The sequence below is a fragment of the Salvelinus namaycush genome, chromosome 19, assembly GCF_016432855.1.
Source record: "Salvelinus namaycush isolate Seneca chromosome 19, SaNama_1.0, whole genome shotgun sequence".
Lineage (NCBI taxonomy): Eukaryota > Metazoa > Chordata > Actinopteri > Salmoniformes > Salmonidae > Salvelinus > Salvelinus namaycush.
The window spans coordinates 37,839,268-37,865,684 of NC_052325.1; the positions used below are offsets into that span (position 1 = coordinate 37,839,268).

A 26,417-nucleotide genomic window follows, 5' to 3' on the forward strand; every position below is an offset into this window, starting at 1 on the left:
TTGCATGTATTTGGTGGAAAGAGCATTCCAGTGTAATATTTTGTTCTGTTTTACTTAGAAATAATGTAAAAATTCGGACACATAATATAATTCCATGTTGGAACCCAGATGTCATAATAGGACTATTTGTTTTGTTGACAGTCCTACCTGAAACAGAACCAAACATGCAACTTTTTCAACAAAGAAACGTGCTAACTAATGTAGTTTTAAAATGTTTAATTTTATTATTTTTAAATGTTAAAATATATTTGTTGGTATTGAATAAATATTATTCACTTGCTATTATTGTCATTTTATGTTTGCTTATTGTCTAACTCTAGGTCAAAAAACGTTTAGGTAGTTCATAGTGCGGAATGAGCTTGGAAGCTCATTTATTATTATAACATGTACTGATGGAAATAGTGGGTAATTTTTTCATTCAATTTTGACACCATAGAGCTAGCTAGAGTTTAATCAATAGGCCTATGCAAGTGTTAAAATATTATCTGATTTGGATAAAATGCCATAAGCTACATTTTACTCCATATTTTCGTCTGTATGTGCATGTTTATGTACTGCATTATCAATTTCTAAATTCATGTTTTGCGTGTTTGTGTGTGTCTGTGTGTGACAGCGAGATAGAGTTAGTTTGTGGTGATTTTGTTGATTGGAGAGTTTTGTTGATGTGAGTTGGTGCCTGTTTGATAACATCTGGTTTACAGCAGATTTAATTAATTAATTAAATTAAATCCATTAAAGGGGAAATCTAGGATAGGTACATCCATATTTGGACATTTTAATTATTAATATATAGCCATTGATTCTTGTATAATATAACTTAGAAATGCCCCATGAGCAACTGTTAGAACCCAAAATATAAGCTTGTTTTACTCCATTGTTTGAAGACAATGTAATTATAAACAGCTTCATTAAATAGTACCCGCAAAACACCAGTCTCAACGTAAACAGTGAAGAGGCGACTCCAAGATGCTGTCCTTCTAGGCAGAGTTGTAAAGAAAAAGCCATATCTCAGACTGGCCAATAAAAAGAAAAGATTAAGATGGGCAAAAGAACACAGACACTGGACAGAGGAACTCTGCCTAGAAGGCCAGCATCCTGGAGTTGCCTCTTCACTGTTGACGTTGAGACTGGTGTTTTGCGAGTACTATTTAATGAAGCTGCCGGTTGAGGACTTGTGAGGCATCTGTTTATCAAACTAGACACTCTAATGTACTTGTTCTCTTGCTCAGTTGTACACCGGGGCCTCCCACTCCTTTTTCTATTCTGGTTAGAGCCAGTTTGCGCTGTTCTGTGAAGGGATAGGACCATAGCGTTGTACCAGATCTTCAGTTTCTTGGCCATTTCTCACATGGAATAGCTTTCATTGCTCAGAAAACGATTCGACTGACGAGTTTCAGAATAAAGTTATTTGTTTCTGGCCATTTTGAGCCTCTAAACGAACTCACAAATGCTGATGCTCCAGATACTCAACTAGTCTAAAGAAGGTCAGTTTTATTGCTTCTTTAATTAATACAACAGTTCTCAGCTGTGCTAACATAATTGCAAAAGGTTTTCTAATGACCATTAGCCTTTTAAAATGATAAACCTGAATTAGCTAACACAACGTGCCATTGGAACACAGGAGTGATAGTTGCTGATAATGGGCCTCTGTACGCCTATGTAGATATTCCATAAAAAATCAGCCGTTTCCAGCTAAAATAGTCATTTACAACATTAACAATGTCTACACTGTATTTCTGATCAATTTGATGTTATTTTAATGAACAAAAAATTTGCTTTTATTTCAAAAACAAGGACATTTCTAAGTGACCCCAAACTTTTGAACGGTAGTGTATAATTTTGTTCTCATGGATGGTCAGTCCTTGCATCCATATGTGAAGTCCTTGCGTCTATGTATTTGACAGTGGTTACCTTTCTCCTGCCCCATTCCTCAGCTGTTAACCAAATTAAATTGTGGGGGAAATGCTTTGTTAATGTTTGAATCCCAGTTTTCCTCTTTAAAAGGGGTCAAACTGCAGGACTATTCAATGATCCAAACTTACTCTCATAATTAAGAAGTACATATCTCATAATAATGACTTACTATTTCATAATAATGACTTACTATTTCATAATTGATTTGCAATCCCATGATGACTAACTATCTCATAAATATGACTTGCTATTGCTATCTCACAATAATGACTTGCTATCTCATAATTAAGACTTACTATCTCATAATTATGGCTTACTATCTCACAATAATGACTTGTTATCTCATAAATATGACTTGCTATCTCATAATAATGACTTACTATATCTTGATTATGACTTCTCATTACCGACTTACTAACTCCTAGTCATAATTATTTTGGTGGGTGGCGGGAACGGGCTTCCATGCACTGTATGTCAGTTACGATGTTCTCTTTCACGCATATTTTTGATGGCTTTTTCACCAGTGGCATTTTTCCTGGGTGCATGAACCTCGCGATAATGTTTGCACACGATGCGTGACGCTTGAAGTAAGGTACAACAGCACAGGGCACTTCCAGACGCACTGCAGAGGTGTGAGGAGGTTATGTCCAAAATGTTAAATTCCAACATTTTGTGAGGTTACCGGTGCAGCTGGGCTTATGTCTAAACATTGCAAGGTTTCAAAAATCACGAGATTGTACTGCCACTGACAGCGGTGTTTGCTTTGTCGTTTCAAAAAGTAGCTTGATGAGTGTCCAAAGTAACATTGGAAGTTTGGAGGGGACGCCATCTTGGTCCTAGCTCTCCACGTCCCCGACAACACAGGGGTTGCTTTCTCAGCAACATATCACGGCAGTGGTGAAGGCCAAGGCAGGTACTGTAAAATAATATTGTAAGGAAAAGTATTTGTTACATGTTTTGTGAGTCGTTTCGTGGTACGTGCTAAGAATCGTCTTGAAATGAATTGCGTCTTGAGTTACACCGAAGCCATGATGGGCAGCAGCCTGCTAACGTTAGCTAGCCACTACAGTACTAGCTGGTGGTGTCTGACTGCAAATATATGAGGCAAACTAGCTAATTGGTCAATGTTAAGCACAGTACTTTAAACTACTGGTACTTTGTTCGCAATATAAGTTCAATTATTGACATGCTGAAGTGGAGTAGCGAGCGTGCTAGCTACTTGCCTTACTGGCTAGCAAGTTTCCGATACAGAATTTGCTATCCAGTTAACGTTAGCTAGCTACTACTAACTAACTGTCTCTACCGGCTACAAGGACAACGTTAACTATTACCTGTATCGATTGTTAAATGTTGCATTTGCTAGCTAACAAGCTAAGATGTCTGATTTTAAACAGAGACGTGACATGGAGAACCCATGGATTCAGTATTGCGAGATTTATGGGTTTCTGTGTACAACATGAATATATATATATATATATATATATATATATATATGTACATGCATACAGTAGTTAACTAGAATTATTTACTCTTATCGATAATGGTGTCTGGCGACCCTCGCCTTTTTTTACATTAAGTTGGGATGGCATATTTTTATATTGCAGTAACCAGCTAAGTACACTTGTCATGAAAACCTACTGTGCAATGGATCATATTAGATTCAGAAACTGGTGTTTGCAATCAATTGTTTTGCACTCGTTGACTATCAACAACTGTATAAGTGACTCAAGTATCCATGTGCTAATGAGAGTACAGCATGCACATTCAATTGTTTGTGTACAGGACGGTGGCAATAGTTTAATAGGGTAGTGTATTATTTTAGACAAGTAATCAGCCTAAATGTCCTGCATGACAACTCAAGTCTTTGTGATGGTCTTTGCATGAGTAGGTATAATTTCTGGAACGTTCCAACAGGAATCTGTTCCAAAAACGTCGTAAATAACAAGGTTGCCAACAAACAACGCATACAAGGTTGTAAAGCAGCAGAATAAGATACCAGGTAGGGATTGGGCTATTTAATGACGTTTTTCACTCATCACGTTTATTCCAAAAAATGTATCTCCTCACTCTGGTACCCTATGGACAAACATTAAGAATAAACTACGTGCTGAGTTGATGCCTATTCGGTGGCTAGTTAGCTAGGTGAATTTATCATGCTACTTTGTATGCCGCGTTTGTTGGTTTCCTTGTTACTTTACCAAGTTTTGTGAACAGATTCCTGTTAGAACTTTCCACAAATTATACCCACCCATCTTTGTTTGTACCAGGTAACAGTACATATTTAAGGCAAATGTTCTGTTTCAGCAGTGATGCACAGATTTCTAGACATTGTGATGGTCAAATTCCTAAAATATTTACATTTTCTGAGCAAAATAATTTTTTAAAATAAAAAATACAATCTTGGACATGACTGTAAAATCACTCAGAAATTATTTCAAAGTAATTTTAATTTAGGAAAGCTGTTCTATGCATAAATAGAGGCATATTCAATAATATCCCAGAGTTATCAAGGTTTGAAATGATTCTGTTTGGGATACTTGCGGTCAATCTGCGGTGTACAAATTATAACTATAGCCAGGTTTTCATCCAACATTTTTATGTTAGTAAAGTACATGTCGTATAAAAAAAGGTCATCAGACTTAAGAAATGTTGACAAAACAAAATAGTGCGATGTTTTTGTCGGTAAAATGAATTAAGCCTTTTTGTGCACATATTGATATAATAACCATGTAGAAGTAAATTTGAAGTCGCGCGACAATATGGTGTGTGGTTCTCGACTACCACTCGGGGAAACCATGTAGTTTGTTAGGCTACAGATACAATAAGGTAAATGAACTTCACGGTGAAAGTGCACGTACGTGGTGATAGAAAGCAGAATCAAATAAATATCGGGGGTTCTGGAGACATGATCGATTCTTGGCTGGCATTTGACAAATAAAAATCTCACTCTTTTGTCCATAGTTATCTCCTGTAGGCCAGCCTAACCGCACTGTATCTGCAATCTGTTGGCTAGTGGGCACGTGCCAAGACCAGAGTGGGCACATTAGTGACGTAACGCAAATTTTGAACAGTAGAGTTGGAAATGTAATGGAAACCCATTTAATAACTTGTATTCTTTATTCAGTTCATGAGAATTTAACCGCAGTTATTTTCATGTCCACTTGGTCATCACGAACAGCCTTTCATCCGCAACAGGTCAATTTGATGGGAAAACTTCTCGGGTGGGAAAATGTATATATTGTTTTTATGCGGATGCATGTTTTGTTTTTTCCCCTAGCACTACGCAGCTGACTCAAATAACAAACTCATCATGAAGCTTTTATTATTTGAACCTGCTGTGTAGTGCTAGGGATAAAACCAAAACGTGCACACCCGGGGGGGCATGACCGAGTTTGGGAAACCCTGCTCTAGTCAGTCTAGTGCAACAGACTATATTCTGAAACGGGTGATAGGGTTGTCAAAGTATTGTAATGCGGAAGACATTTTATATGGCAGTGTTTCTCAAGATTTATTAGATTTTTTCCTGCAGTTCTGCACATTTTGTCATGGAGCTGAGGGGGGAAATGGCTGTTAATTTAAAGCTAATTTCCTGACAAATCTGCACATTCAATGGGTCCCCAATGGTTCAGAACAGTTTAAAAAGTGTTCTATAGCACCTGTCTTCATTTCAATCCTAAAATCATTAAGCAATCTGAAGTGGATAATGACATTTGGCAGTGAGCATTATTAAGTTGAGCATTATTTACTCTGTTACATGACATTTCTCAAGTTACTTCATGATGTACTGAAGTATCTACTGGCAAGCTATAAAATTACAGCACTCTACATCACGAATCCCTGAGCTGACAAGGTAAAAATATGTCGTTCTGCCCCTGAACAAGGCACTGTTCCTAGGCCGTCATTGAAAATAAGAATTTGTTCTTAACTGACTTGCCTAGTTAAATAAAAGTAAAAAAAACTCACTTTACACTCAAATCAAAATCAAATGATCTTTGTCACATTTGCCAAATACAACAGATGTTGACCTTGCTGTGAAATACTTACTTATGAGCCCTTAAGCAACAATGCAGAGTAAATCTTTTTATTTTATTTTTAAGAACAATTTGCTAAATGACCTAAAAGGAAAAATAGTAACACAAAAAAAGAATAAAGAAGCTATATACCAGGGATTTTCATGCGGGGTTAGGGTTAGTCAAGGTAATGTGTGTATGTATGTAGGGGAACAGTGACTAGATAATAAACAGAGTAGCAGCAGCAGCGTGTGTGTGAAGGAATGTGTTTGTGTGGCGTCAGTCAGGTTGCTCTCTGGTGCAGCTGTAGAACTTTTTTTCCAGGATCTGAGGTCCCATGCCAAATCTTTTCAGCCTCCTGGGGGGGGAACAGGCATTGTTGTGCCCTCTTCATGACTGTGTTGGTGTGTTTAGAACATGATAGGTCCTTAGTGATGTGGACACCAAGGAACTGAGGGAGAGGTTTCCTCGCGCCACACTCGCTTGTTTTTGTTAGGTTGAATGTGGTAAATCATGGCTGGTTTTCCATTTTATGTTCTTTCTACTTTTCCACTTGATGAATGATGTTATTGATGAATGATGTTATTGATGAATGATGTTATTGCCATGCATAACTGCTGCTTATGATTACATTATCACTGAAAAATGCTAAATACCATAGTCTACATAATGCAAGTTCCACTTGGGCAGCTGTTGCATACAATTTATATTAAATCAAATGCATGTTTCTAATTGGAGATGCATAGCATTGTGTTGCACTGCATCTTCCTTGGTTTGTACGTAGATTCCCTAGGACCCCAGAGCACCACATTTTATTTAACCTCTACTCCACAAATGAGCTAAAGTGGCATCCATCTTGGGTGCCACGGAACCTGCTGTGGTACCTGATCCTTTGTGTCTCCAGGGTGTTTCTTTTTTTCTTTCTTTCGCCTGTTTTGCATTCCCTGCCAGTTAGACTACCTCCATTTGGTGTTGCAGCACTCACCAGACTATGCAGATGAACAGCAAACTAATCTACAGTAGGCTAGTTGACATTAGGGATGTTAATCGGATAGCTGCCAAAAATAAATTTGACCAGTCATGCTTATTGGTCTATAGGGTCATTAGCATAATTGTGTTGTATTAAATTGGCTCGTGTGCATTTTCGTTATGTCTTCATGCATCTTATTTATCACACGCGCACTGCATACATAGCCTAGTTTGAGGAGTGGATAAGCCTACCACCTGTCAGACCATGCAAGAGTGGCTCAAGTCTGTAGGCTACTGGAGTGAAACCTACTTTTGTAAGTCCAGTCATTGGGCAACAAATAACCATTCTAAATGCAATCTCGTATTAAACTTTGGTGGCCACGATTTAAAAGGCGCTATTTTTATTTCTCAACTCGTAATTTAAGAGTGCCTCCCATTTGCCATTCAGATGTATAGGCTGTAGCCTGTCTACCGTTGACTATCAGCGAGTCACCCACTGCTTTGCAATGTGAGCTTGAGGCAGTAAAACCTGCACGTTTTACTTCAAATGAGGCATGTCTTGCCTTGTGAAAATCCATTTCTAGAAACGTGGATGCAATTATTTTATAAAGACTTCCTCATGCCATTAACCAGCATTTCTCTCCTGTTCTATTGGTTTTCATATCAATTTTCTTTCGTTGTCCAGAAGCACAATCCTAGTCATATTAGTGACCCATCATAGTTGTTGCTATTAGATTCCCCCTCTTTCTACATTTCTAAAGGAGATTTTAATCTCTGTCACAACTGCTCGCATTAGGTTTAGAGCGGTGTTTTCCGCAAATTGCATTTTGGCAAATGTTTGAAAATTGCGTTTTATTAGCTGCTTCATTATAGGAGTTGCGTGTTCAATAACAGGCTACAGCCTTTTGAACTGTAAGACGATAAGCTTGCTATTGTTGCATGTATCCACTAAGCTCTTAATAAAAAATGTCCAGTCCTTGTATGCATCTGTAGTATCTGTAGTATCAGAGAGGAAGAGGCAAAGCAAGAGGTTTCACTCTTGCCAAAATCTGTCAAATATGCTCAAGTTGTTTCTATGGGCTTATTTTGGGCCTAAGCTTGTCGACTGCCTTCCCGCCTTGGGACGACTGGCATTGTTAGGGCGGAAACATAACATCTCATTATATATAGGTCTCTGATGCTATTTTCTGTTGGTCACACAATAAATAAATAAAAATCCAAACAGTAACCGTTTGTTGACCAGTTAGAGGGTCAGTTAGACAGAAGCAAAATTGACAGAAATTTGCATCCCTAGTTGACATCATAGAATAGTAGCCTAAATGGGCTTTGAACTAGGCTATAGATTAGTTATTATTTTTTAATTGGCTTATTTTATGCCTAACAACTTGCCCAAACCGGCTGCGCGCGTGCGCCATCGTGCATACATTTATTTTGCCCTCCCCACACCAAACGCGATCACGACACGCAGGTTAAAATATCAAAACAAACTCTGAACCAATGACATTAATTTGGGGACAGGTTGAAAAGCATTAAACATGTATGGTAATTTAGCTAGTTAGCTTGCACTTGCTAGCTAACGTTAATTTGTCCTATTTAGCTAGCTTGCTGTTGCTAGCTAATTTGTCCTGGGATATAAACATTGAGTTGTTATTTTACTTGAAATGCACAAGGATCTCTACTCCGACAATTAATCCACACATAAAACGGCCAACCGAATCGTTTCTAGTCATCTCTCCTCCTTCCAGGTCTTTTCATCGTTTAAATGATATGGTGATCGCATCTAAACTTTCATTGTATTACCACGACTACCGGCAAAACAGTTTGTCTTTCTATCACCCACGTGGGTATAACCAATGAGGAGATGGCACGTGGGTACCTGCTTCTATAAACCGATGGGAGATGGGAGAGGCAGGACTTGCAGTGCGATCTGCGTCAGAAATAGGAATGAGTTCTATTTTAGCCCTTCGTTGGCGCGCGCAATAATTGAGTAACATGGATTTCAAAATTTCTTTTGCGGCGCTCACGCACGCGACGTGTCCGGTCTGGTCAGCATGTTAGCGTGGTTTATACACTGAACAAAAGTAGCCCTTTGTGAAGAAAAACTCAGTCTGAACGGCTGGGCCTGGCTCCCCAGTGGGTGGGCCCATGCCCTCCCAGGCCCACCCATGGCTGCACCCCTGCACAATCATGTGAAATCCATAGATTAGGGCCTAATGAATTCATTTAAATTGACTGATTTCCTTATTAACTGTAACTCAGTAATCTTTCATTGTTGCGTTAATATTTTTGTTCGGTATAGTTTCTCTTTTTCACTTGATCTAGCTGATTAGGCTATTGCAATAAGAAGGTGGCTGGCAAGCTTTATTTTTTTTGCTGTGGACATTTTGGAAAAATTAGCTGGAGTGGTCCGTTTCTCGAAATTAGAATTTGTTTTGCAGGAGAGTAGATTTGAACGATGAGTAGTCAGATTGTTCTTGTGGATTATGTGATGCCAATACAGGGAACAAATGAAGACTGTAGCAGTAATGAGTGATATCTGGTCTAATTTTAGGCAGTCTAGCTCTTGAATACATTTTTTTCAGAACAAACCTATGTTGTAGTCAAATTGCTAGGTTGATGTAAGGGTGTTGATTTTAAGAGAGAACTGCCAGAGAATAATTTGATATACATGTTTGTTCTCTGTTCCAGCTCTGATACTTTGGTGGTGTTTGTGAAAGCCAAGTAAAACAGCCAGCCCCAGGTCCCTTCGGCCCACTGCGCTTGTGGGAATTGTCTTGGAGACAGGCCTGCATTGTTCTCCAAGCTCATGTTAGACAAGGTGGAGGATCTGTCGTCTTGTCTGTGGGTGCTGTAAACCACAAGCTGGTGGGAAACCACCATGGGTCGTACTGGCCAGAGTAGAGTGGCTTGTAATGTTCTGGTACTGGACACAGGAAAGACAGGGCATTGGCTTTTATTTGGGCATTTCTTCCACTGAGTCTTCAACTTTACTGGATAGTTGAGTCGAATTCAGAACATTTATGGCAGTACCCGAGCACCCTTTTGAAACTGAAATGTAGACCCACTTTTGACAAACATTGCATTTGTATTGCCCTAAAATCTTTTTTTGCCTGATTCAGTTTTTTCTAAAATTCTGTTTAGTTTTCCCAGTTTTCAGGTTTTCGCTGGCAAAATCTGACTTTGTTAATAGAACATCACATTTTGTTGCTTTTCTTAGTCCACAACAATGCTTACACCACATCAGGAAACCTCTTAAGGTCTGGGGGGGAAAAAGGCCAAAAAAAGTTTTGGGTGTAGTTGCCCTTTAATGCAGGTGCGCACCATCAAGAGACATTGTTGGGTTAGTGACTTATCTGTAGCTCTCATGTGATTGCGGAGTTGCCACTGGATTGATGAAAGTAATCCTGACATCATTCTGCACACACCGACAAGGGCATTTTCAGAAAGTTGCAGGGAAAATACAACCACTGATACATTTTGTTCATGTCTTATGATTAACTTGGGCAAATTAACGTTCTAATAAGTTAAATACATTTTTGAATTCCATTCTAATGTCTGGATTCAATGAGGTTTATTCAAAATCAGTGTCTCTCTGGCGTTATCTGTGGTCTGACTCTTGACAGTGGAAGTGGTGCGGCAGACATGATGCACTGACTGAACAGATCTTATGAGACCTCATAGCCGTTTGTAGATGCATATTAGAGCAAGGCCATGTCAGTAAAGTAGACCCCACGGAGTCTGCTCTGAGGCTGTAGCTTGGAGAATTCCCTTAGCTGAGCTGTCTCCCAGAGGCCCTCAGGCTTGAGGGAGATTGAGAAGAGGATTGGACTGTTTAGGATCCAGCCTAGTAGTTGAAATCCTGATTTTGCGGCTGTAGGCCTAATACTGTGTGATTGTTTACATGTGAAATAATGAAGATATTGCGTAGGCCTGTTTTTTTATTATTATTTTTAAATATTTTGGGGGGGAACTCGGAGGCTTTCAACTTATTCTTGAAAGTGTTAATAGTAGAATGCATAAGGTGTAACTTTTGAAATTGGGTAGGGTATCAGCAGTTTTCCTTTTGTAATGTCAGTCATTGTAGACCTTAGAGCTACAGTTGAAGTCGGAAGTTTACATACACCTTAGCCAAATACATTTAAACTCAGTTTTTCACAATTCCTGACATTTAATCCTAGTAAAAATTCCCTGTTTTAGGTCAGTTAGGATCACCACTTTATTTTAAGAATGTGAAATGTCAGAAAAATAGTAGAGAATGATTAATTTCAGCTTTTATTTCTTTAATCACATTCCCAGTGGGTCAGAAGTTTACATGCACTCAATTAGTATTTGGTAGCATTGCCTTTTTAAATTGTTTAACTTGGGTCAAATGTTTCAGGTAGCCTTCCACAAGCTTCCCACATTAAATTGGGTGAATTTTGGCCCATTCCTCCTGACAGAGCTGTTGTAACTGAGTCAGGTTTGTAGGCCTCCTTGCTCGCACACGCTTTTTCAGTTCTGCCCACATTTTCTATAGGATTGAGGTTAGGGCTTTGTGATGGCCACTCCAATACCTTGACTTTGTTGTCCTTAAACCATTTTGCCACAACTTTGGAAGTATACTTGGGGTCATTGTCTATTTGGAAGACCCATTTGTGACCAAGCTTTAACTTCCTGACTGATGTCTTGAGATGTTGCTTCAATATATCCACATCATTTTCCTGCCTCATGATGCCATCTATTTTGTGAATTGCGCCAGTCCCTCCTGCAGCATGCACCCCCACATGATGCTGCCACCCCAGTGCTTCACGGTTGGGATGGTGTTCTTCGGCTTGCAAGCCTCCCCCTTTTTCCTCCAAACATAACGATGGTCATTATGGCTGAACAGTTCTATTTTTGTTTCATCAGACCAGAGGACATTTCTCCAAAAAGTACAATATTTGTCCCCATGTGCAGTTGCAACCCGTAGTCTGGCTTTTTTTATGGCGGTTTTGGAGCAGTGGCTTCTTCCTTGTAGAGCGGCCTTTCAGGTTATGTCGATATAGTTCTCGTTTTACTGTGGATATAGATAATTTTGTACCTGTTTCCTCCAGCATCTTCACAAGGTTGTTTGCTATTATACCGGGATTGATTTGCACTTCGCACCAAAGTACGTTCATCTCTAGGAGACAAATGCGTCTCCTTCCTGAGCGGTATGACGGCTGTGTGGTCCCATGGTGTTTATACTTGCGTACTATTGTTTGTACAGATGAACGTGGTACCTTCAGGCGTTTGGAAATTGCTCCCAACGATGAATTAGACTTGTGGAGGTCTACAAATTTTTTTCTGATGTCTTGGCTGATTTCTTTTGATTTTTCCCATGATGTCAAGCAAGGAGGCACTGAGTTAGAAGCTTCTGATAGGCTAATTGACATCATTTGAGTCAAACGCAATTACATCATTTTCTGGAATTTTCCAAGCTGTTTAACCTCTTGAGCCTATGGGGGGTGCTATTTCGATCTTGGAAAAATTGGTCTCCAAATTAAACTGCCTCGTACTCAATTCTTGCTCGTACAATATGCATATTATTATTACTATTGGATAGAAAACAATCTCTAGTTTCTAAAACCGTTTGAATTATGTCTGTGGGTGAACCAGAACTTTTTCTGCAGCGAAATCCATGACAGGAACTGCGAAGGTCTGAAAATTAGGCTCTGTTCTCAGATCAGTTTAAAGCTCTGTATGTATCCTATGGGTCGACATGAACTGCACCCGCCTTCCCCTGGATGTCAGTAACCAATGAGAAGTGGAATGGAGTGTCTACGTAATTCTCAGAGTTTATAAAAGGCCAAGGAACGAGGGGACCTCTCTTTTCGACGTTCGTCATGGCGCAAAGCAGGACCTCAGGATGGCATTTTGAAACGCTCAGTTATCGACCTTAGATATATCCGTCTGTAATTTAATTCGATATAGGTGTTAGAAACATCATAACGAAGTTATTTTAAACCGAGTTATATCAGTTTATGCGAGTATATTGCTATTTTCGGAATTTCCAAATCCTGAGGATTTGGGCATGCTGTGGCCACATAGCTATTGTTAGCTGCTAATTCCGAAGTTGAAGACTACGTTTTACAACCAAGCAACGATTCTTTTGGACAACGGACCACTTGCCCAAGATTCTGATGGAAGCTCGTCCAAAAGTAAGAGCTATTTATGATGTTATTCCGTATTTATGTGGAAAAATGTAAACGGATTTGTCCGCCATTATTGCGGCACTAGTCTGGCTGTAACGCACACTGTATGTCTAGTAACGTTAATTTTAAAAATCTAACTCAGCGGTTGCATTAATAACTAATGCATCTTTCATTTGATGTCCAACCTGTATTTTTTAGTCAAGTTTACGATTATTTATTGATTAGATTAGGTGCCTTTCCAAGATGGCGCCGGCCAGAATGCATGACCTGTTGCCACTGATCACATTGTATAACCACGATTTGTGCTGCTAAATATTCACATTTTCGAACAAAACCTATATGGATTGTGTAATATGATGTTACAGGACTGTCATCTGAAGAATTCTGAGAAGGTTAGTGAAAAATTAATTTATTTTGATGGTGAATACGTTATCGCTGTGTTTGGCTGGAATCAATGCTGTTGTCTGGTTTGCTATTGTGGTAAGCTAATATAACGATATATTGTGTTTTCGCTGTAAAACACTTAGAAAATCTGAAATATTGTCTTGATTCACAAGATCTGTGTCTTTCAATTGCTGTACGCTGTGTATTTTTAAGAAATGTTTTATGATGAGTAATTAGCTAATACACGATGGTCTCTGTAGTTATTCTAGTCATTTTAGTGAGTTGTGATGGGGGCTGCAATTGTAAACTATGATTTATACCTGAAATATGCACATTTTTCTAACAAAACATATGCTATACAATAAATATGTTATCAGACTGTCATCTGATGAAGTTTTCTTGGTTAGTGGCTATTTATATCTTTATTTGGTCGAATTGGTGATAGCTACTGGTGGAGTGAAAAAATAGTGGAGTAAGAAAAATGGTGTCTTTTGCTAACGTGGTTAGCTAATAGATTTACATATTGTGTCTTCCCTGTAAAACATTTTAAAAATCAGAAATGGTGGCTAGATTCACAAGATGTGTATCTTTCATCTGGTGTCTTGGACTTGTGATTTAATGATATTTAGATGCTAGTATTTACTTGTGACGCTATGCTAGGCTATGCTAGTCAGCTTTTTTACTGGTGGGGGTGCTCCCGGATCCGGGTTTGGGAGGAACTAGAAGTTAAAGGAACAGTCAACTTAGTGTATGTAAACTTCTGACCCACTGGAATTATGATACAGTGAAATAATCTGTCTAAACAACAATTGTGGGAAAAATGACATGTCATGCACGAAGTAGATGTCCAAACAGAATTACCAAAACTATAGTTTGTTAACAAGAAATTTGTGGAGTGGTTGAAAAACGAGTTTTAATGGCTCCAACACAAGTGTATGTAAACTTCCGACTTCAACTGTATTTATGTCAGTAATGTCCAGATCAACAAGCCAATGTCAGCTAACATTTTTTTTGCTAGGTTTTGTAGCCCATTGATTTTGTTGGAATGTTTAAGTCCCTCCGATATCACATAAGACATGGCAAAATGTGTAGAATTGCAAGAAATTAGCTTTATAACTGCAGAATGTTCCCCAATGATGGGAGTCCTGAGTGGATTTAGTTTGTGAACCACTGGTCTAGGCTATTATCAACTCTACTAAATGTAACTTTTATTTAACTAGGCAAGTCAGTTAACAAATTCTTATTTACAATGACAGCCAGACCCGGACAACGCTGGGCCAATTTTGCGCCGCCCTATGGGACTCCCAATCATAACCGGTTGTGATACAGCCTGGATTCGAGCCAGGGTGTTTGTAGTGACGCCTCTAGCACTGATATGCAGTTCCTTAGACCTCTGCGCAACTAGGGAGCCCCATATAGCTTTAGAGCGCCATGTTTGGTTTGCCTCTAACACTCGTCAGGCATGTACCAGGATTAAGCCATGTTAAATATTTCTGTGTTAATATAATGTTATCTTGAGGAGTATAAATGTAGGAAATGTCTCCCCTGCTCTGTTCAGATGTGAAGTAATCAAACATTTAGCCTATTAAATGTTTCAGAATTTGCTTTCAGCTGTTCTTTTGTGTGACGAGGGAACAATCCAATTTGTTTTGCTTTGTCACTCACTCTCTTATTTTAGTTTGAGCTAAATGGATAGCTCTGTGGTAATGCCTTGTTTTAACAGATTATCTGCTGCCTTAGATGATCAGAGTATCCCCCAGGACTAATTATCAGGCTTATTCTGAAGGCCTTCAGGGTTCTAAGTCAATCGCATTATTACCTTGCAGTTAAGACTTTGTGCCAGGCAGAAGCTGACTTGCCTTGTTAAATGATATGTATACCCGATCTCGGTTTTTCTGGCCAGAGCTTCAGAGCAAATCTACTAAACTCAACAAATGAAGTAGTTTTCAGATAATGGTGTATTTTTCAGTAGTTTCTCATTTTTGTCATGAAAAAAATAAATACAAGACGGACAGTCTGGTTTTCCTTTTGTATAAAGGAATACAGTGGATAGACACAAGTATACTGACTAGTAGGCTACATGTTAATAGAATTCAGCCTCGCTTACAGATTGTAACATGTGATTTTACTAAAGAAATATAATTGTGTCCATTATATTGGGAGTTACAGGTTAGGTACTGTTTGGTGTAGCACATTTTTGACCCAGCTTGGCAATTTACTGTCGTCGTCCACGATTCATGGAAACAGGAGTCTCGTAAAATGTCCAGTTGCAGGGTGTCCGTTTCAATTTAGAATTTGCTCCGTTATTAAAGTAGTCCAACAATGTGTACGCTGCCATCATGTCTATTTCAAGTCTTCTCTCATTGATTGAGACATTTTTTTTAAGAGACTCCTGTTTTTTTAAGAGACTTCCACGAATCAAGGACGAAGACCCTATCGCTAAGGTTGATTAAATGCTGTGCTACTCCAAACAGTACCTACCCTGTAACTCCTAGTATAATGGATACCCATCTTTATTTATTTATTTAAATCCTGTTATCTGGTGTTAGACTGCAGGCTGAACTCAGCTACATATTGTGTCAGGACTAAGCCCTTTCTCAAGGCATATATCACTCATGTCATGGAGAGGTGCCAAGTTCCTCTGAGTCTTGTTGTATAGCTATGAAACTGAACTGACCTGGTTCAGAGGTGGGAGTGGTGGCGGCTGGGGGTTCAAGCTGTAATGATGTATGATCATGATGCAGTCAGATCTCATCTGCAGCGTTGGATGAGTTAATGTTGTCACGATACCAGAATTTTAACTTCGATGCCAGGTTTAGTATCACGATGCGCGATACCACAACAACAAAAAAGGAGTACCAGCCAAAGTCACAGAATGGCACTTGATCCGGACAGAAACTCAGCTACTGCTCTGTTCAATCGTTTGCCATCTTTTGAGTTTAAAATCATTGCATTTGAACATATGTACGTCTTTAAAAAAAGAAATAAGAGCCATGTATGTGTTAATGAATAAATTATACAATCAATTTGACTTTGGTAAAAACAATCTAACTGCAAAACAAGATGGTTATCATTTATTTGAATGGTAAATCTCCAGTTCTAGGTCTATTCACAATACAGGTGAATGCATATTATTCAATAGGAGTGTGTGCATGCGTTGAGTTACTGAGCTTGTTAGCTGATTTCATGGGGCTACAGATGACAAACAATCCTTTCCATTTAGGAATTATTTAATTGGCTGCTAGGAGAACATTATTTTATTGTACTGATCAACAACATTTGCATAAAAGAAGCAATCTCTTTTCTAAAAGTGTGCGCTCTAAGAAAGTAATGAAGTCATTCACAGGCAGAGTTCAGCTTGGAGGCAAGCGAGACTAAGTAAATGAATTATGTTTTTGATGACAGTCAGCTTTGAAATCAGCATATTTAGCATTATGGTTTGCATATCACAAACTACTAGAGTAGTGAATTCATTCAGCTGGAAGCTAGCAGGGTAAGTTGGCCTACAATTTAAAGCTGGAAGCTACTGGTATCATCTTCATTGCAGAAGTGTTCTAGCCTGTTTTGGATGTTGTTTTGCGAACAGTAATGAACAGTTTCAACCTCTACATGAGTGGGGAGCAGCCCAGGTGGCTCTAGCAATGAATAAGTAGAGCAGGATCTTTGCTCTTCACCCTATAAAGGGGCTGTGCTGATGGACTTGATCCTCTCAATCATGTGAGACACTTTTGACAGAAGTACCGAACATAAAACAAAACAAAAAACGCTACTCTAATTTTTATAACAAAAGTACCGACGTTTCGGTAAACCATGCAACACGAGTAGGCAATAAGTGGTTTACATGATAGTGTGCAGGTTCTGAGGTGTTGCTCCTCTCTTCCAGGCACCATGGAGGAGCTGCACAGCCTGGACCCCCGGAGACAAGAGCTGCTGGAGGCTCGATTCATGGGCGGTGTCAGTGGCAGCACCGGGGGCAGCACTGGCAGCACCAGCGGGGGAACCAAAGTGAGTGAGCGTGCGTCACCCCCCCCCCCCCCCCCCCCCCCGGTCCTCATACACTGTTTCCCCTATATTAATTTAGCAGCCGTTGCCGCCACTCCAAAACATGATTCTACTTTTTTATATATACATACTGAACAAAAATATAAATGCAGCAATTTCCAACATTTTAGTGAGTTACAGTTCATATAAGGAAATTAGTCAATTGAAATAAATCCATTAGGCCCTAATCTATGGATTTCACATAACTGGGAATACAGATATTCTTCTGTTAAACAGATACCTTAAAAAAAAAAGTGGGGTCGTGGAACAGAACCAGTCCGTGTCTGGTGTGAACACGATTTGCCTCATGCAGCGCAACACATCTCCTTTGCATAAAGTTGATTTTATTTAACTAGGCAAGTCAGTTTAGAACAAATTCTTAATCCGGCCAAACCCTAACGACACTGGGCCGGTTGTGATGCAACCTGGAATCGAACCAGGGTCTGTAGTGATGCCTCTAGCACAGGGACCTTTTCAGCTTCTAGGATTCATGTACAGATCCTTGTGACATGGGGCCGTGCATTATCATGCTGAAACATGAGGTGATGGCAGCGGATGAATGGAACGACAATGGGCCTCAGGATATCATCGCTGTATGTCTGTGCATTAGAATTGCCACTGATTTTAAATGCAATTGTGTTCGTTGTCCGTAGCTCATGCCTTACCATACCATAACCCCACTGCCACCATGGGGCACTCTGTTCACAACGTTGACATCCGTAAACCGCTCACTCACACGACCCCATACACTGTCTGCCATCTGCCCGGTACAGTTGAAATCGCCGTTCATCTGTAAAGAGCACACTTTTCCAGCGTGCCAGTGGTCATCTAAGGTGAGCAATTGCCCACTGATGTCGGTTACGATGCCGAACTGCAGTCAGGTTAAGACCCCGGTGAGGACGACGAGCACGCAGATGAGCTTCCCTGAGGCGGATTCTGGCAGTTTGTGCAGAAATGATTCGCTTGTGCAAACCCACAGTTTAACCAGCTGCCTGGGTGGCTGGTCTCAGACGATCCCGCTGGTGAAGAAGCCAGATGTGGAGGTCCGGGGCTGGCGTGGTTACACGTGATATGTGGTTATAAGGCCGGTTGGGCGTACCGCCGTATTCTCTTCAATGACGTTTAAATAGAATATTCTAATGAACTTTTGTTTTGATTTCAGGCCCTGACAAACAATGAATGTTCAAATCAAAGTTTTGGAAGCCTGGGGTCCTCCAGTGACAAGGAGTCAGAGGTATGTTTATTAACATGATGTTCTTAAAGATTTGAGTGAAAAATGGATGTGAATGTGCATTTTGTTTTGAACGGGCTGTCAGACAGTATAACTGGTGTCCACGGCTTTTCTGGATTTGTTTTAGTCTTTGACGTTCCATCTTGTTTGGCTCAGACCTATGTTTTGATTGGAAGTGGGCTGGTTGGTGTGAGCAGGGAGATCACACGGAGAGTGAGTGAAGGGGAGAGGAGCTGGGTCCTGTTATCCTCCTTGTCGCTGGTGAGAACGTCAGACGCAACTTAAGATGGCGCTAGAGAGAATAAAAATGTGTGTTATCTTGCTGTAATTAAACTGTTCTTGTGACGCATAATGCCACGCGCTCTCACATCTCTGTACAAACACGGTTTGTGCCAGACCCTGCCAGGGCAGCCTGATCACGGGCGTCATCATCCTGCATGCTTAGCCTCCCTCCACGCTGTTCTCCTGTGTTTTGGCAGCACAGCTCGCTAATGAAGGTTAAACACAAATGGCCTCCAATTTGTAGGGGCAGCAGTGTCGCAAATCTTGTGTGGGGTGGAGGACTCCCAACATCGCTGACTGTAGGGTTAACCTAAGAAGCCTGAACCTCTGCAATGTGGAGTCTGCACGTATATTAGCAACCTGACTGTGCGGGTGATTGTCTGCTCCCCTCCCGTCTAGTTCATCGGGTGGTGTAATAAGTCACTGATGGAGGCCTGTGTGCGAGCATGATCGAGGAGGAGGCAGAATAAAACCTCTCTGGCCTTTTCTGCCGCAGACATGATGAATCTGCACAGATATCACCCAAACAGATGCCCCCCCCCGGCCCCCATACGTCACACCCTCCCTAATGATGCACTGGTGAAACTGTCAGACCACCGCCTGTCAGCAGATTCCCTGCATAAGGCTCTGTCCTGGTTCTGGGGCCTACAAAATCTTGTTTTGTAGAATTATCACGAGGATTCCTGTGACCTGTTGAAATGGGCTCTTCATGTTAGACTTCGATTTGGTTTGTGTTTTTGCAGTTTAACCATTGTAATGCTTTTTTTTTTTTTTTTTAGGTCCAGAAATAATCCTCATCCTCTATCTTAGAGGTCGTTGATTCAATGAAAATGGTTGATTTTAGCTGATTCCTTGCTTTGTTGGGCGATTACCTTGTTTTCTTATGTTTAGCTCATAAACTGATTTGAATCAGACATTAGAAAAGGCTAGTTAGTCTGTGCTACAGTTTAGTTACCTGCTGTAGTTGCTTTTCCTCTTTCTCACAGCCTGTGGCTCAAAACTGCCAACGGGGGACTACATCGGCCATAAATAAGCATCCTCTCCCCACTGGAAGTTTGCACAACTACCTTATTAAAGCTTTCCATTACAATTGATCTCTTTTCAGAACAGGCTAATTATGAGCTCGATTAATTATGCATTTTGGTTTTACGTTGAACTCATTCTCTGTACCCCTCCTGCCTTTTTTCTGTTTGCAGAGCTCAGACGTGAAAAGGGGGAGCTCTCCTGCATACTCGGTAGGTGCTCATTGTATTCGGAATACTAGGCTATGTTCCCCGTCCCTTTTCAGCTACTGGGCGGCAGGCAGCATTGGTCGGTCAGTTCACCTACATTCAGTAATCCTTAGCAGGCTGTAGATTCACTATGCTTTTGTTTTTCAAACACAGACATTTTAAATCCTAATCTGGACATTTCAAGGAATCAAAATGACTGTACTTGTACAACCGACCAGATAGTGGTCATTGGTGAAACAGTTTGTCCTTTACAGACTCCTGAAAAGAAACACTCTGAATCTTCCAGAGGAAGAAAGAGGAAACCTGACACCCAGTCGGAGAACAGCCAAGGTAACTTCCCTCAAGCTGTTTCTGTTGTACTCCAGATACAGTCATCGATGTCTGAAAGTCAATGCTAATTGTATTTTCTCTCTCACAGGGAAGTCTATTGTGCGAGGACCCAAAATTAGTGATTATTTTGATGTAAGTTATTCTTTTTGGGGGGGGGGGGGGGGGGGGGGTGAAAATTGAAATGATACTCTTATCGTGAGTGACCCGGGCTAAGTCCCTGTGTCGTGGAGCACCACATTTGATGTTCAGCAGAGAGGTTTTCTGTTTTTAGAGAATATCAATGAAGCCGTGATGTGATCCATTTCACACACAGGCCAGCTCTGAAATGAACAAAACCGGACATAAAGGAAGCGTTCTGTGCCAATGTTGTTGCCAAGTGGCGGGCAATGATGTCACTCACACTGGTGGTCTCTCTCTCTCCAGTTCCATGGAGGGAACGGGTCCAGTCCTGTGACAGGTCTCCCCTCTGTGATCCGCTCACCTCAGAACTCACATTCCCACTCTGTGCAGTGTTCCAGTGTAAGTAACCCCATATCCACTTCAATTCCTTTATCGTTTGTTGGCTTTATAAACGTATGAAGAAAGCATAGTAGCCTTGTCCAAGCCAGAATGGGACATTTAATTAATATATATATATATATATATATACTTTTTTTAAACAGTCAATGTTTCCAAGAAATTGACGGTACCATTTAGATACGCTAACAATTGTTGTCCCTTGGGTTTCAGATTAGGCAAAACAGCTCATCGCCTACGAGTCAGTCTTTTGGGGAACACGTGATGCATCCAAAGCAGTTAGCAATCAAATGTGTGCAGGTGAGAATGACCACTATAGTATGCGTGTTCAGCACTTTGGATTGTGTGTCGCGAATAAATTCTTAACTCATTGTTTATTTGTTTTTAATTGCAGACTGAGCTGACCGGGCTCAAGTTGGCTGCTCTGGAGATGAACAAGAACCTGGACCTTGAGAAAAAAGAAGGCAGAATTGATGATTTGCTTAGAGTAAGGGAAATATGGCTAATGGACAGAACACATCAGCAGAACATTCCTAACTCCCTCATTGAGTTGAAGTATCAGTGATGTATTACTGTGACACCGCTGAACACACGGATCAATTAAAAAGGCTTGCCGTGCTGCACGTAGACTTAAAGTGCGTACAAAAAATGTGTTATTCAATGCTAGGCTGACATGCTTGGGAAGTTGGCCGCGACGTTCTTATTTCTACGGTAGGAGTGTTAAGGGGGCTTTGGTTTTACTAGGGTTGTAATATGATGAACCTGATTTGTTTCTTCTCCATAGGCGAACTGCGATCTCAGGAGACAGATAGACGAACAACAGAAATTACTTGAAAAGTACAAAGAACGCTTAAATAAATGCATCACCATGAGCAAGAAGTTGCTCATTGAAAAGGTACTTCCCTTTCGTTTCAAGGCGGAATCTCATATTTTTTTTAAACATTGTGACAAGTCTGTATGAGTGCAGTGGTATGAGTACTCAGTGACGTCTGTCATTGTTTGTTGCCTAGAGCACCCAGGAGAAGCAGGCATGCCGGGAAAAGAGTATGCAGGACAGACTACGGTTAGGCCATTTTACCACTGTGCGACATGGAGCCTCTTTCACAGAGCAGTGGACCGATGGCTTTGCCTTCCAAAACCTAGTCAAGTTGAGTATCTTGGTCTCCGTGTCAAAGTTGTCTCAAGTCAACTTAACCATATCACAGTTGAGAAATGTATCGAGCTACACGTCTTTCTCTTTCAACAAAGTTCAGGTATGGAAGAAACGTTTGTAGAATTTGTACTGGAGTGTGTCATTTTCCTCTTATTCTAAAGGCTTATCCAGGGTAAAACGCAGGCTTGGCAGAAATTGTATTGATTACATAGAACATCTTTATCTGCAGACAGCAAGAGTGGATAAACCAACAGAGGGAGGATATCGAGAAGCAGCGAAAACTCCTAGCCAAAAGGAAACCCCCATCGTCCAGCAACTCCCAAGCACCAACCACAAACTCTGAGCCAAAGCAACGCAAAACCAAGGCAGTGAATGGAGCGGAGAATGATCCATTTCTGAAGCCCAGCCTACCTCAGCTGTGAGTGCCCTTGTCCTCTCTACCTTTGGCTAAGCACACCAATATGCTAGATACTGTTGCTTTCATTTCTCATGATCTTTTGTTGGTTCATTCCAAAGGTTGACTCTAGCTGAGTATCACGAGCAGGAAGAGATCTACAAACTACGACTCGGGCATCTCAAAAAGGTCAGTGTGCCAACCTGGTAGATCTAGGCAATATGAGCTGAGCTTTTTTTTGTTTAATGTGTCGCATTGTTCAAGTCGATTCAATCGTGATTAGACATCCTGACACTGTTCACTGATGTAGAACCACTAACAGTTTCACTCTGCTTAGATTCTGTGGACATTTTCCCTGGAAAATTTCCCCTCAACCTATAGTTAATTCAATTGTTTCCCCTGTGAATAAGCATCAAGAGGGTTTGCCCTAGAGACAGACTTGCTACCAAGTCAACCGTTAATATTTAATACAAGGCACGTCAGCCGAGGCATAGAAGTGAGTTTTGATGAGCTCCCCTCTCCTTGTAGTGAGTCCTCTGATGTTCCTCTGTATGTTTGTGTGTGAATCATTAATAGGAAGAAGCAGAAATCCAGGTGGAGCTGGAGCGTCTGGAGAGAGTGCGGAACCTTCACATTCGGGAACTTAAGAGAATAAATAACGAGGACAGTTCACAGTGAGTCTGATCACTGGCGTCTCTGTGACGTCAGGGAATACGCACAGGGGCTCCTGCTGACAAAGATTGTTCAGTTAGACACTGGAGAGGCAGTCATGGTGCTTGTCACAAGTCATTTTCAATGTCCGTGTTTTCCATTCAGCCACTCGATGTAAAATGAGCCTGTTTATTTCGCCCCTGACTAGCATTTCAATAACAAGGTCCCTCTTTCTAGGCATTAGTTGTTTTTGAGTTGGTGAAAGTCCTACCATCAAGTTCATTCCTAATGAGATTCTGACCTTGTTTTTTTTAAAGATTCAAAGACCATCCGACTTTGAACGAGAGATATCTACTGTTACATCTTCTGGGAAGAGGAGGCTTTAGTGAAGTTTACAAGGTGAGTTTATATTTGACCTGCGTATTCATGTTGTCAGTTTGCATCTGCAAGTCTTTGTTTGAGTGGACCAGTCCAGAACCTTTCTGTTATAGGCGTTTGACTTGATTGAGCAACGCTATGCTGCTGTGAAAATTCATCAGCTCAACAAGAACTGGAGAGAGGAGAAAAAGGAGAATTATCACAAGTATGTTCCACATTAAATCGTTGCCATTTTCTCTGTTCTTATTCTTCAACACTGTGTGGCGGAATCGAGTCAGTTTTATGAATCAACGGACAGTTTAAAATAAAATGTATTTACTGTAATGCACCGGCTTTAAGCTTATTGTTCTACTCCAACCGCTTAATATCTGGGTTATTCAGTCATACCTCCACCTCGCTGTGCTCCTACTGCCTGGTGTCATTCAGTTGGTTGCCCATGGTAACACTGCTCACCTTGTTGCAGACATGCCTGTCGGGAGTACAGAATACACAAGCAGCTGGACCACCCCAGAATCGTCAAGCTGTATGACTACTTCTCACTGGACACAGACACGTAAGTTAACCTTGCTTATTGTACTGACTTGTATATATGTGTCTCGTCACTGCCGTTTACACATTGCTCATTTTACGATGCCCCCAAAGGTTTTGCACAGTTTTGGAATACTGTGAAGGCAATGACCTGGACTTCTACTTGAAGCAGCACAAGCTGATGTCGGAGAAGGAGGCCCGCTCCATCGTCATGCAGATTGTGAATGCGCTCCGATACCTGAACGAAATCAAGCCCCCCATCATCCACTATGACCTCAAGCCGGGTGAACGAACGCTCGCACACACCGGAATGATATCCCATACTGGGAGGGCTCCAATTATTTCTGATGCAATGTACTCATTTGTTCTGTTCCAATTTCAAGGTAACATCCTGCTTGTTGATGGCACAGCGTGTGGGGAAATCAAAATCACAGACTTCGGTTTGTCCAAAATCATGGACGATGACAGCTACGGTGCAGATGGCATGGACCTGACATCACAAGGAGCAGGGACCTACTGGTAAGAAGTGCCACTGCATACACATCTGTGTCATGGGACCAGCACATGATTTGAGTGATATGATGCTTGACATGTGGGCAGATACCATTTAGTTTTTGTTTTCTCAAAGGTACTTGCCTCCGGAGTGTTTTGTTGTTGGCAAAGAACCTCCAAAGATTTCCAACAAGGTGGACGTGTGGTCTGTGGGTGTCATCTTTTTCCAGTGTTTGTATGGAAGAAAAGTACGTTTTTAAAGAACTGGTTTTATTGATTTTACCAAAATGAGTGTTGTGAAAATAAGTTGATGCTGAGCCTTATTTCTCTTTCAGCCGTTCGGCCACAATCAGTCTCAGCAGGATATCCTGCAGGAGAACACAATACTTAATGCAACCGAAGTTCAGTTTCCTGTCAAGCCTGTTGCCAGTAATGAAGCAAAGGTGAGGGATCATTTGAGTTCTGAATATTACAATCTGACTGCAATTGTCACTTCTACTTCATCGTCTTTATAATAGTTTTGCATTGTTTTATGATCAATTCCTGTATTTGGTGTTGCTTTTGTCGAGACCTCTGGTATTCACCGTAAAGTACAGACATCACAGCCCCTTTTGAGATGCATTTCTGTCCAGCCATAGCAGTTATGATCACCAGCATACTCAACATATTGCTCTGTTTAATCATTTGAATTGGTTCTCAGTGCCCGTGTTTTGAACGATGTCACCTTTTATTCCCCAAGGCCTTTATAAGGCGCTGCCTGGCATATAGGAAGGAGGACCGGTTTGATGTTCACCAGCTGGGAAGGGATTCCTACCTGCTTCCTCACATGAGGAGGTCCAACTCTTCAGGGAACCTGCAGATGGGTGCCGGTGGCTCAGGCCCTGCCGCCTCCAGCATCATTTCATACTGAGGGCTGGTCCTGGACTGACTGAATTACTGCATGGCTGCCCCACGCCTGCAGATCCCCCACAGGACCGTGCGTGGGGGAGAGGAGCTACATGCCAACTAGCGGTGTATGGAAGGACAACAGAGGGTCCGGTCCGTTGGCCATAGACACTGCAGACTGAATGGTGTGGAGTTTGGCCTTCACCTGGACTGTGCTGAGTTTCAAATGGGTGTTTTCTAAAGAAAGGATGTTTAAAGAACATAAGTGAATGACCTTGTAAAGGTTGAATAGAGCACTGCTACAAAGTACCTTGAAGAAATGTGACTGGACACTTGAGTTTGTTTTGCTGGTGGAAGCCTTATAGGGCCTTAGGGATAACTGGCAGCCGACCGTTTTAGAATCGTTAACATCCTCTTGCAAGGGTGCAAATGCTTTAGCTGCGAAGAGTTTCCTTTTTCACCATCAATTTGGCTGTTTGTTTTTTGTTTTCAGCGAAAGTGTTAGGTTTTAATTTGAGTTGTACAATTAGCTATGAGAATGTAATTTTAGCATACAAGTGGCATTATGTCATTTAGGCCCAGGCAGCATACTAATGTTGAATGCACAAAATAACCAAATGGCAATGTACAGAATAATATGCAGGATGATTTTAAATAATTCCTTCAAGAGTAAATGTATATTTGCTGTACAGAAGGTTTTGAATTGCAGCTGTACCATGGTTTAACAATTTCCCTTGTACATTTATGTCCTGGAGTCTTCATTTTGCTGCTTTTTGATGTTACTTTTTAAAGGGCTGTATGATCCACTTTGGGTACAATTGTACAGTTCTATAAAAAGAATAAATGACTATGATAATAAATACCAGGAAATCACA

At 40.8% G+C, this 26,417-nt stretch overlaps 1 protein-coding gene across 2 annotated transcripts; it reads left to right on the forward strand.

The window, feature by feature from the left end:
• Nucleotides 1–2,518: 2,518 nt before the first annotated feature.
• Nucleotides 2,519–26,417, forward strand: LOC120064394 (serine/threonine-protein kinase tousled-like 1-B). Of its 2 annotated transcripts, XM_039014949.1 has the most exons (22): nt 2,519–2,827; nt 17,313–17,434; nt 18,633–18,704; nt 20,180–20,218; nt 20,470–20,545; nt 20,634–20,677; nt 20,969–21,064; nt 21,275–21,361; nt 21,456–21,548; nt 21,846–21,956; nt 22,072–22,208; nt 22,444–22,632; nt 22,731–22,797; nt 23,185–23,282; nt 23,577–23,658; nt 23,751–23,842; nt 24,101–24,190; nt 24,280–24,449; nt 24,549–24,684; nt 24,794–24,905; nt 24,993–25,100; nt 25,397–26,417. In XM_039014949.1, the coding sequence occupies exons 2-22, from the start codon at nt 17,318–17,320 to the stop codon at nt 25,565–25,567; spliced, it is 2,187 nt and encodes a 728-aa protein (XP_038870877.1). In that variant the 5' UTR covers nt 2,519–2,827; nt 17,313–17,317; the 3' UTR covers nt 25,568–26,417. The 2 variants fall into 2 exon arrangements, with proteins under 2 accessions (XP_038870877.1, XP_038870876.1); XM_039014948.1 differs by having other exon boundaries at nt 24,280–24,684.

What these genes read in the sequence shown, in the direction of transcription:
- LOC120064394 (XM_039014948.1), top strand. Translation starts at nt 17,318, where the DNA reads ATGGAGGAGCTGCACAGCCTGGACCCCCGGAGACAAGAGCTGCTGGAG. An exon ending in GGAGCTCTCCTGCATACTCG is followed by an intron (nt 20,219 to 20,469) that starts GTAGGTGCTCAT and finishes TGTCCTTTACAG; the next exon opens with ACTCCTGAAAAGAAACACTC. An exon ending in GAATTGATGATTTGCTTAGA is followed by an intron (nt 21,549 to 21,845) that starts GTAAGGGAAATA and finishes TCTTCTCCATAG; the next exon opens with GCGAACTGCGATCTCAGGAG.